Source organism: Urocitellus parryii, chromosome 5 (genome assembly GCF_045843805.1).
Source record: "Urocitellus parryii isolate mUroPar1 chromosome 5, mUroPar1.hap1, whole genome shotgun sequence".
Lineage (NCBI taxonomy): Eukaryota > Metazoa > Chordata > Mammalia > Rodentia > Sciuridae > Urocitellus > Urocitellus parryii.
The window spans coordinates 100714089-100726604 of NC_135535.1; the positions used below are offsets into that span (position 1 = coordinate 100714089).

Consider the following 12516-nt stretch of genomic DNA (forward strand, 5'->3'; position numbering starts at 1 on the left):
ATGCTTTTAGGAGAGATTTATACTGTTCTTGGCCAGTGGTGTCCTTGGACTCTGTACTAAAACTAAGACAAAGCATCTTGTTCTCTTCATTAGAATTAACTATAAAGTTAAGAGATCTAAAAGCTATCTTTCTATCTAAATGTGATAGGTATCTGGCTATCTACTAGATTGGCTGAATGCCATCAATGACATCTGACAATATCCAATTTAGGGATTACTTTGTCCTCTGTTTAGCCAAGTTAGACACCACCACTTCTTTTGATTTTTATAGCATCCTGTTGTCCGCAATGCCCTGTTCTGCCTAGAGTCAGCCTGGAACACAGCAAAAGAGGGAGCCCATGGCAGCCATGTCTACACCCGGGCTTTGTTGGCCTATGCTTTTGCCCTAGTGGGAAACCAAAACAGGAGTAGAGAAATATTGCGCTCACTCAATGAGGAAGCTGTTAAAGAAGGTAAGAGTAAATGACAAAAGTTTTCCCTGTCCACTTACACTGATTCAGGAGGAAAAAAATGTGTTGTGCTCCTGCTGAAATCAAGAAGCTTCATCTGTTCATCCTTTTCTTGGGTCATATGCTGTTTTCTAGGATTATATGTTGTATAAAACATAACATAATAGACAATGACACAGATGAATTATAGAATTCTATTCCCACCCACCATATTACACAAATTTATATATTTTCTTTTGATGTCTACATTCTACACAATTGGATGATAAGAGGTAAAACAACAACATAACAAAAAAGTAAAGGTAGCATAATAACATTTTCAGTGTATTTTTTACTCTAAAATTTTGCCAGCAAGATCCTTACAAAAGTCTTCTGACATCAAAAGGTAGGAGTTTTTTTAATATTTTTTTTAGTTGTAGATGGACCTTTATTTCATTTATTTATTTTTATGTGGTGTTGAGGATCGAAACCAGTGCCTCACACATGCTAGGCAAATGCTCTACCACTGAGCTACAGCCCCAGCCCCAAAAAGGTTAGATTTATATTTCAATTTATGCTCTAATTCTAAGGAAATGTCACAAATGATAAGAATCTCTCTACCACTGTTCTAGCAATCCAACTAAAATAATATTTGAGAGAATGGTAAAGATGCTGTATGCTTCTTCCTCCACCAATATTTTCTACAGAATAACTCAAACAGCATGGAAGTATGAGTTGTAGGGGCTTATGGAAAAGAGAAAGCCTTGTTTGCTCTCCAGTATTAATTTCAACTCCATATGATGCAAATGTGCATTCATTTATTATTTGACAAGTAAACAATTATGATCCCCCCCCTTTTCTTTTGTCGCCCTTAAGACAATTCAGTCCATTGGGAACGGCCTCAGAAACCCAAGGCACCACAGGGACATTTGTACCAACCCCAGGCTCCCTCTGCTGAGGTGGAGATGACGGCCTATGTGCTCCTCACTCTCCTCACAGTCCAGCCAGCCCCGACCTCAGAGGACCTGACTTCTGCAGTGCCCATTGTAAAGTGGATCACAAAGCAACAGAATTCTCATGGTGGCTTCTCCTCCACCCAGGTCTGTGGTTCACAAAAAGTGTTCTCTGGGTACATATGGAAATTAGATATGTTGAAAATGCAACAGTTACAAGGAAAATAAGTAAATCAAAGAAGAAATATTTAGGGATATTTGTGGACAGTGAGAATACACAGGAAAGACTTTAGATGTTTCTCCAAAACAATGTTTTTGCTAAATCCTAAGTGCTACCAAGGTGGCAACTTAGCATAAAGAACATTTCTCTCCAAAGCTACACTATGCTCTGTGAATACTTCTATACTGGGGCGGGGTGGGGGGGTGGAGCAGGCAGATCTCAATTTCTGAATATAGAGAATAGTCCAGGATGATACCAATTTAGATATACTGAGGTTTCTCAGCTGCAGCACTACTGACATTTGGAGCCACATAATTATTGCTGTAGGGGCTGTCTTTGGCATTGCACCATGTTTAGTAGTATTCCCTGCCTCTCTCCACTAAATGCTAGTAGCAGCCAACTCCTAGCTGAGACAAAGCAAAACCTCCCCCTGTGAAGAATCAATGTTTTAGAATATAGACTATATCTTCACACTTCTCCAGGAACTCTTCTAAGGTGAACCCTCCCCAAAAAGAAATTGTGTTTAAAAGGAAAGTGATTAAGTTGAGGCTCATGTTGATCTTTATAGAATGACTGAGAAATTCCACTTAAACTACTGAAAGGAACTCAGCCTTTTTTTCCTGGGAGCTCCCTTCTTATTTCCCAGTTAAGTGGGATTTTTAGGCAGAAGTTCTTGAAAATTTCCTTTTCGGTCTTTTTTTTTTTTTTTCCCTATCTCAATTCTGGAAATAGCTTATGAAAGGTATAAACCTCTAGAGAGTCTGTTACCTGTCTTCTTTCAATATTTAGGATAAACATAATGAAACTTGTTTTTCAAAGAGATAAGATGGGGTAAATAAAACAAGCTAGAAAAAGAGGAAATGAATCTTGGAAAAGTAGGGCTTGTCTTGTGCCATTCTTTTTATTCACAACCAATTTCTATCACTCTTCAATCTAAATGGTCATTATGCATCTGGTTAATAGTGGTCACTATTTCTGTTTTACTTCTTAATTTTAGAATTGTTTTTTGAAGTACATGACCAAGACCAAGAGAACTGTTAATAAGAAAGACCTGAACAAAAGCGGGGGGGCAGATCTCAATTTCTGAATATAGAGAATAGTCCAGGATGATATCAATTTAGATGAAAATAAATTATGAGATAATTAAAATTAGTAGTATTTTGAGAAAGTGTGGCATGATTTTGATAATGCCTGAAAGGCAGCAGAAAGGAAAAACAACTATCCGAGGTATGCTTTGTAGGGGAAAAATTCCTTGCCCCTTATGGTGGCTAACACAGACTTTGGGGGGAAATTTCAGCTACCAAAAATTGGCTCTGGGGCAATTCTCCACTCATCTCTTCCAGGACACAGTGGTGGCTCTGCATGCCCTATCCAGATATGGAGCAGCTACTTTCACCAAAACTGAGAAAACTGCACAGGTTACCATTCAGAACTCCAGGGCCTTTTCCACAAATTTCCAAGTGGACAACAACAACCTCCTGCTACTACAGCAGATCTCATTGCCAGAGCTGCCTGGGGACTATACCATAACAATAACTGGAGAAAGATGTGTATATCTTCAGGTGAGACCTGGGTTTATTATGTTGGAGAAAGTCACTTTAAACTCTGGTTTAAATGGAAGCTCTGCTCTTTCTTTCCTGGGAAAGCAAAGGGAAAATCTGAAGACATTAAATGATGAAAGATTGAGAGAACCCAGGAAAAAAGAAAGAAACTGATGATCTTTGGTATTTCACAGACATCCATGAAATACAATATTCATCCAAAGAAGGAGGATTCCCCATTTTCTCTGAAGGTCCAGACTCTGCCTGAAATTTGTGATGGACCCAAAGCCCACACCAGCTTCCAGATCTCACTGAATATTAGGTAGGACCTCTTGACTAAATTACTCAATCCTGACTCCAAAAACTACCTAGTACTATCAGTAATTAATAGCCTATTTAGTAGCTGTGTTGTTAAATGAGAATAATAGAGAATTGATACACCTATTACTTTAACATTATGAAGTATTCCTTTTTTCTAATAAGTCTTTTTATCTTGAAGTTTCAGTAATACTTTAAAAATAAATCTGGTATTATCTTTCAAATTAAAAATGTGAATTAGTCCAATATTCTAATCAATTCCTACTTTTCACATACAGTTTTATTCAACTCACTGCTAATGAATAAATTATTTTCCTTGAGGATTTGTGTTTTAAATTAAGTCTTCCTTGCCTCTACTGAATAATTAAATCTTATTTAATTATCTCTGTAATCAAATGAATAAGTAATAAATACTAATACTAAAAGCAAAGATAAATTACATTATAAAATATAGAAATCACCCATCAAAAACTACAGGAATCCCAAGAAAACAAAAGCAAATGGTATTCCCATGCATGAAATACTAATGGTGTTAATATTATAAAATAAATCATATTTCAGACACCCAACTCAGCTATGAAAAAAAGTATACTATGTAAGAGAGTGTGTCTGATCTCTGAAATTCTGAAGCCTCTTTGGAGAAATATGATAAATTTTGGTTGACTAAAAATATAAAAGTAATGCATAAAAAATGAATAGTATTATAGATGGAGTTTCTAAAAACTGTAGATATGTTTAAAATGCAGATTATCAAGATCCACTTTTAAAGATTCTGGTTTGATTGTCTGGGATGTGAAATTTTAGCAAGCTGTAGATCTGATGTACACTCAGGTTTTCAACATCAATATCATGCATGTCCAACGTGCACAAATTTCTGCGGATATTGAGAGAAAACTTCATGGAGATGGACAGGTTTATGGTGAGGCCTGAAGGAGAAATCTGGCTTTCTTTCACATATTACATCCTAACTCCTTTTTGCTTTGATACTATAGTTACACAGGGAGCCGTCCTGTTTCCAATATGTTGATTGCTGATATAAAAATGATATCGGGTTTTATTCCCCTGAAACCAACAGTAAAAATGGTAGGTATATTTTAAGTCCATTAGAGCTCAGCCAAAATAATGCTATGTAACCCCAAACTAAAATCATATTAACATCAAACACATCTATATCATCCTGCCTCATAAAGTATTTTCCCCCAATCCAGGAAATCAAACTATTTATTTGGCTCTATGATAATGGAATGGTGTGATACTAAAGAAATACAAGAATGGTTCCCATTCTTAGGCCCTCATGGTCTAGCTGGGAATTTAAACCACACAAGTACAAAACTATAAAATAACAACCCAAGAAAGATAGAATATAATTCAAGTCCAAAACTGACTGATAGGAACTAAAAAAATTGTATTTTTAGTTATAAAAAAATTGATGTGAACTAAAATCATCTGCTACTTGGATATTGAGGACTATATAGTTTCCTTCTCTTCATAAGTTTGATGATTTTTGTCACAGTCAGGACATGATGTTGTTGAATCCTGCCTCCAAAACTTGATATTTCCCATCTTTTTATATCTAATGTACATGGTTATAATGATGACTTAAAGTTACCTAGTTCTATGATTTAAAGAATCCTAGTTCTTACATCATTCAGATAATAGTTTTCTACTCTTAGAAATCAAATGTGCTAACAGTGCAAGACTAACTTTTCAAGTTCTCTAATTTTCTTTAGCTTGAAAGATCTAGCTACGTGAGCAGGACAGAAGTGAGCAACAATCATGTTCTCATTTATGTGGATCAGGTGAGAGCTCTGACATTCTGGCTAGGATTTCACATCAGTGAAAGAGACCCACAAGGAAGTCAGTAATATGAAGAAAGCAATAATTAGGAATGCCCTTCCAGAAAGTTTTACTATTCTAAAGAAAATAAATGAAATATTTTAACTCCAAGGCATGTTCTACTTTTTATAATTATGTTAAATTTCAAGTGTGAAATTAATAGGAAAGCTTATAATGTATTCCTGTTATTTTACAGGCCCCCCCAAAGGAATAAATATGATCACATTGGTTGATCAATGATAATGTTAATATTTGAATATGTCATTATGTAAAACAAAATGTGGACTGCATGAATATCTTCAAATCTGACTGTGAAGCAAAGGAAATGTTTCATTCAGTCACACAAAAAGAATAGGGTTATATTATAATCACAGGTTGTAGAAAGCCATGTCTCTATATCTTGGCAAATATTCACATTGGTCCAGAAAATTAATCTTACACACAGGACTACAAGAGGATATAGGTTGTCTCAGTGGTCTTTGTTCACCATAAAAAATGCCCACAGTTATGGTATAAAACCCATCCTGTCATCCATCAATGTTTGCTCATATAAAAGATACAGGTGAATCAAGGAAGAAAGTAGAAGGCATTCTGTGTCCTTAATTATTCCGATTTTCGTTTTAGGTGACAAATCAGACACTAAGTTTTTCCTTCACGGTTTTGCAAGACATCCCAGTAAGAGACCTGAAGCCAGCGATTGTTAAAGTCTATGACTACTATGAAACAGGTAAGTGAGAGAGAACTGAGACAATTAAACTCTGTCAACCAAAACCAAGAAATTGATCCTATTGTGACAAGTCATCCTATTTTTAAGCCACTTAGTCAATATTGTATCTTTGTTTCTTTCCTCCAAGACATGTACACTGAAGAAACTACCTATAAAACTAATTTGTCAGTTAAATTGAGTAAGAAACATAAGAATTTAAAAAGAAGGATAATACAGGTCACTGTTTTCAACTAGTTTAGACATAGAGAACATAATATATAATACATAATAGAGAACATAATACACTTGGAAAGATAAGTTAACACATGAGTGTTAACCAGCTAGTAAAACTGAAAAGCTAAAATCATGTTGAAGGTTGATGCTCAATAAGAACAGAGAAAAAAAGATCCAAGCTGGATCTTGAAGACAGAGTACAAATTTTAGAGTAGACAGGAGTAAAAAGAGTGTTCTAAAGTAGACACATCATTTTAGAAAAGGAATTAAAGAAACAAGCTCAACAAAGTAAACAGAAGTAGAGGATTCAGAGAAGAGAGAACTTCAAACGGATGCAATGATGGTCATCTTCCTAAAAATTTAAAATTTGAACAGCTGCTGTCTAAACAGGTTTCAATCCCCTCTCCTCTCCAGAGAAAGATAAAATAGATATTTAATTATTCTGCTCAATTTTGGTCGATTTACCTGGAGAGTTTTGATAATTCTTATAGCATTCACTTCACTCCAATAGAAAGGTGAATAAACTTAACATGGTTCCTATTTTTAGATTTTTTTGTTTCTCCATTTCTTTCAGATGAGTTTTCTATTGCTGAGTATATCAGTCCCTGTAGTACAGGTAAGAAGTCACATTTTATGACCTTTTTATATTTTGTAAACCTTGCTTGCTAATATTCCCTTAAATTTTAAATTCTGTAGAATCTGAGATAATTTATATGGCAAGTTCTCATACAAAGAGAAGTCTTTGAAGTAAAGCACTTGTTCTGTAGCGGATTCTCCAGTTTCTGAGAAAAAATCAATAAGCTTTGTTATTTATATGACAACTATCCCTAATAGGCAATTTTGTATCATAGCTACTTGGGTTTCCTTCTTTACAAGGGTTGATGAATTACAACTCTCAAGGCAAATCTAGTCCAACACCTATTTTTGTAAATGATGTTTGATCGGTACATAGCCACACACATTCTCATACTATCGTTATGACTGCCTTAATTCGTTGATTAGTAATGACAAAACCACGTGGCCATATGGCCCACAAAGTCTAAAAATAAAAATATTTACCACCTGGCATATCACAGAAAAAGTTTTATTGTCCCCTACTTTAGTTACTCTGCTGCTACACTCATCTGAGAGAATGCTCCTCAGGAAACCCTGCAATGTTCTGATGGGTTTTCTTGCTGTTTCTTCTCCATAGATACAAAGCATGAAAATGTTTGAGGACCAGATTCAGGCTGCATATCTTACTGGATTCCCTGTCATATACTTTTATTTAGAAGGAATGGAGTTTTTCTCTATAAAACAAATGCCCCAAATGTGTACTGAATAAATATGCATTTCTGGTCAATCATGTATTTCATCATTCATTCATCAAATACTAATTGCATGTTCACAGGGATTTTTATATATTTTTAAGTAATATGGACACAGATTCATAACATATCCAATTATATCACAAATGTGGACATAAAGTCAAATCAAGAACAATTTAAAATATCTTATGTTCTGAAAAAAAACTATTAATTAAGGGAGTGTGCATGTAGTTCAGTATATGCAAGGCCCCAAGTTCAATCCCAGCACCAGAAACACCAGAAAAGTTGTTCATTAATCTAGAAAGCCTTCACTTGGGAAATAAAGGGAAAAGTGGGGTAGGGAGGGGGAGCGTGGGAGGAACTCTAGATAGGGCAGAGGGATGGGAAGGGAGGGGGCATGGGGTTAGTAATGATGGTGGAATGTAATGGACATCATTATGGAAAGTACATGTATGAAGACATGAATTGGTGTGAACATACTTTAGATACAGAGATATGAAAAATTGTACTCTATGTGTGTAATAAGAATTGTAATGCATTCCACCGTCATGTATTTAAAAAATAAAATCAATTAAAAATAAATAAATAAAAAATAAATTAGGGGGGCTGAGGTTGTGGCTCAGTAGTGGAGCGCTTGCCTAGCATGCGTGAGGCACTGGGTTCAATTCTCAGCACCACATACAAATAAATAAAATAAAGGTCTATCAACAACTAAAAAATATTTAAAATAATAATAAATAAATAAATAAATTTGGGTTACACAATTTTTTTCTTGAGAGGGAATTCCTAAGCAAAAGCATCAAAAATAGGCTTGAAGAGACACAAAAATGATTGGAGTAATCAGAGAACATTTTGGAAAGAGGCAATAATATACAGCTGTCAGAATCTATAGACACAGGAGCTAGACTTCCTGGGATTGAATTCTGACTCTAGCCTGCCTCCTCAACTAAATCAATAGAACAGTTATTTAACCTCTCATTTTAACCTCTCCATTTTCTCATTAAGAAATGAGGATAACAGCAGACTTTCTCAAAAAAATATTGTTTATGAGGACGTACTACTGTCTTGAAAAGAGAAATAGCTGAATCAAACAATACCTCATAAAGCTCTGCTTAAATGAGGTGTATTTCAGTTTTGTGTCTATTTTGCTAAAGCAAGTTATATGACCAAGCCACATTTATGTTTGATTATATTATTTTTTGTTTAAAGATCTTTATCTTTTAGAGGTATGTACTGAAATATTTGTGAATCTTATTTCAAAAATGGCAATAGGAGAGATAAAGTGATGGGAACACATAAGTAGGAATATGGGCAGGCAAAATTGTACATGGTTAACAAATATTGGGGCTGGTATTGTAGGTTCATTTTACTGTTATAGTATTATAGGTACATCTGGATACATTATTCTATTTTTATAATCTTATTTCTCTCTAATTTTGAAACTCCACTATAGACAGAAAATTATGAGTAAATAACAATGAAAGTTACAACTATACAGAATTGAATAACAAAAACATTATATATCAAATACCTGGAATATTTAAAATGAACCTTAGAATTGTATTTTATAAAACTAAACTAAATGTATTCAAAATAAAAGATTTTAAAATGGGATCACAGGAAGGTGGGGCAAGATGGCAGCTGAGTAAGAACTTCCATCATCATCTCCCCTTAGAGACACAGTGGGAATAGATCTTTGCACACCAGTTTACCTTTACCCTAGCTGAGGAAGCCAGGCGAGAGACTTTTTGTATGTTTTTAGTGTAATAATAAAAAATGTTGCATTGAAGAAGGCAAGAAGGAAGGAGTTGCCCAAATCACCCCACTCCCAACTCCAAGCAGTGGAGTACAGGGAGATAACTCAGATTCTAGATTTCAAACCTAGAACCAAGCCAAACACAAGGAAACCCTGAGCTGATCAGAACTGCATGGTCCCTGACCCTAGGCCAGTACCCATACTGAACCTCTGGAACTTTGTTAGCCAGGTGGCCAAGAAACTGCCTCCTATACCCCTTTCTCAACTTCAGGCAGCAGAGCAAAGAAGAAAACTCCTCTCACCTGGGAATGGGGCAGGAAAGTGCGCACAGAACTAGGTGTTGTAAAACTCAGAGATATAGGATGAATTTATAAAGATAGAAACTAAGCACACCTCACCTGCCATTCTGTCTTTCAAGATCAATGCTGAATTAAGACATACTTCACTTGACAGAGAAAGGATAATCATGAAGGCCCTAGTTTCCCCACTCATGCCACAAACCTCTGAGGCATCTACTCATGGAGAACCCTATGGCCTTCACAAGACACGGAGCTCCTTGCTGAGCTGAGGAGCTGTGGGGTTACTACACTACTATTGCCCCAAAGAAAAAGTCCAGTCCCTGTGTCCCCTTCCCCACCCAGGCTCTCACTGCACAGTCAGTCTTGAAACCCGGCCCACCCAGGGTACTGAGAAACAATCAGGCAGCTCCCTCCAGCAGCTCTACCAACCCGGCTCTGTAAACCAGCCAGGAGTTTTTACTTGCCTTCCCACTGCCAAGCAAGAAATTGTGCTACTCACCCCTGAGCAGCTTGGCCTGCAGAGGCCTCTAGAAATCAATCAAGCAGGTTTTTTTTTGTTGTTGTTTGTTTTTTTTTAATATTTTATTTTTTTAGTTCTCGGCGGACACAACATCTAGGCAGGCCCGCTACCACTTGAGCCACATCCCCAGCCCATATCCCATACCTTTTTGATATCTCCATTTGGATATCCAGTAGGCAGCCTACATTTAACATGTCCCAAACAGAGCTCTAACTCTGGAATCCCTCCCCACTAAACTCTCCTCCTCTAACTCTTCCTCACATGAATTTTTATTAACACATTGACCAAGGGGGCAAAATTGTGACGTATGCAGTCGAGGGGAGAAATAAAGAATGTCCACGCGCTTCTGCCCCTTTCAATGCTTTATTCACTCAAATTACTCAACACAGTTTCACTCTATAGGTTCTTAATCAAGAAAATGACAGTCCTTAATGCTAGGCACTGCAATAGACATAATAAATTCACAGAAAACGATTCTAGATGAATTCTAAGCACTGCAAAACACACTTAATCATGACAGTCTAATGACAGACATTCCCTCTGCAGGCTAAGTTCAAAAGTCTTAAGCCTTAGGCTTTATGTCCAGCAGATGCACACTCACTCAGACTGCGGTGACCAGGTCGGAACCAAGGCAGCTTTTCCTGGCATGGAGTGGACGACCGGTTGAGGAGAGGGTCATAGGGAGAAGTTGCGGCTCTCACCAAGGTCTAGACAAGGCGGTAGAGATTGAGAGCAGTGAGGATCATGCAGAGGCTCTGGAAATGATGACAAGTGATGGGATGTCAGGTCCTCATCAGGCTCTTCTGAGTGCATCCTTGCTTCGGCTGGCTGAATCCCTGTTCATTTGCTCTATTATTTATACTAAATTTGGGGGCTTTGGATCCCCCTTTCAATCCTTATCAGCTACCACCGGATTTCTCAGTGATATAATTTACCCTGGGGTCAGAAACATCTGGTCTGATGGTCTCCACCCTGATCTTTCTTCTTATCAGGTGAGGACAGCCAGCCAGGGGCTTCACTCTGTTTATCAGGGTGAGGGGAAGTAACTTGTTTGTGGCCATACTAGAGGGCTCTATGGGTATGCCTGGTGAAACTGCAGGTTTCAAACTGGAGTTTTTAAAACGGAGTTGCTTAGGCTCAGGCCTAAGGCCATCCTAATACACATTTTATTCAAATTGCTCAAAATCAAATCTTTGAGTCCTGTCTTTCATACCAAAATGCAGTCTACCAGTATGCTTTGTATGTTATACATACAAAACATAGTCTAAATTTGTTTACCTCCATTTTTGTCTTTACCACTGATATATTCCCTGTAATATTATAATAGCCATCTAATAAATCTTCATGCTTCTGTTATTTCCCCCTGAAATTAAATTTTTCAATAATTAAAATAATATTTTTAAAACAAATCTGATCATATCAGCCTTCTGCTTAAAATCTTAGCTTCGGGCTGGGGATGTGGCTCAAGCGGTAGCCCGCTCACCTGACATTCGCAGGACGCTGGGTTTGATCCTCAGCACCACATAAAAATAAAATAAAGATGTTGTGTCCACCTAAAACTATATATATAAATTCTCTCTCTCTCTAAAAAAAAAAAAAAAACTTAGCTTCACATTGAATGTCAAAAGAAATTCCAAATTCTTTGTAACTCCTTGTATTGTTCTTAGATTTCTAAAATGTTAGCCTGCTTACCATTTTTAGAATATGCCAGGCTAGTTCTTCATCCTAGATTTACTAGCTCTTATGTTTGCTTGAATCATATTCCCCATTATTTTAAGTTTCCTCTTGTCATTCAGATCTCATCCTAAATACAATTCTCTCAGAAATCACTAACAAAGTCATTTGCTTTCATGTACTCTAATCTTCAATGGTATTTATCAATATTTTTTGTCTATATACATGAAAGTTTGTTATCAGTCTCCTTCCACTAAAATGCAGGCTGCAAGTGACCTGCTACCCCTTCTCTCATTTTGTTCTACACTCAGTCTTCAATAGTGTGTCCTCAATGAACATATACAGAAATAATTAGTGATAATAATGTTCTACACCTCACTTAATACTTACAAATCCTGCCATTCAGATTCTTTAACCTATCTCTCATTCATCTTCTCATTAATAGAGACTTATTAATGGAGGCTTTGTTTTGTTTTGGTTTTATATTATGCCAATATCTTTTTAGTGACAATGTCTGCCTCTTTTCCGGATAACCACTAATCTGTATTCCACATTACTGCCTACATAACAGTACTGAAGCACAAAACTGACAACCTCACCTCCCTGTTTTAGGATCTTTTACTGATGGCATTTAGCTTTGCCCCAGGCCCTTGTGTTCTGGCCACTGTCTCCTTCTCTGTTACTATTTCCGCTTACTTGCCACTCACATCTGTTCATGATTGTG

General features: G+C 36.6%; 1 protein-coding gene across 1 annotated transcript in view; it reads left to right on the top strand.

The window, feature by feature from the left end:
• Positions 1 to 7516, top strand: part of LOC113177575 (pregnancy zone protein-like) — a 54043-nt gene extending 46527 nt beyond the window's left edge. Inside the window, exons 28-36 of the mRNA XM_026382123.2 lie at positions 272 to 452; positions 1305 to 1528; positions 2945 to 3163; positions 3337 to 3464; positions 4453 to 4543; positions 5191 to 5259; positions 5921 to 6023; positions 6811 to 6852; positions 7429 to 7516. Coding sequence (XP_026237908.2) covers positions 272 to 452; positions 1305 to 1528; positions 2945 to 3163; positions 3337 to 3464; positions 4453 to 4543; positions 5191 to 5259; positions 5921 to 6023; positions 6811 to 6852; positions 7429 to 7451 — 1080 coding nt within the window. The 3' untranslated portion in view covers positions 7452 to 7516. The remainder of the gene's footprint in view (positions 1 to 271; positions 453 to 1304; positions 1529 to 2944; positions 3164 to 3336; positions 3465 to 4452; positions 4544 to 5190; positions 5260 to 5920; positions 6024 to 6810; positions 6853 to 7428) is intronic.
• Positions 7517 to 12516: the final 5000 nt, after the last annotated feature.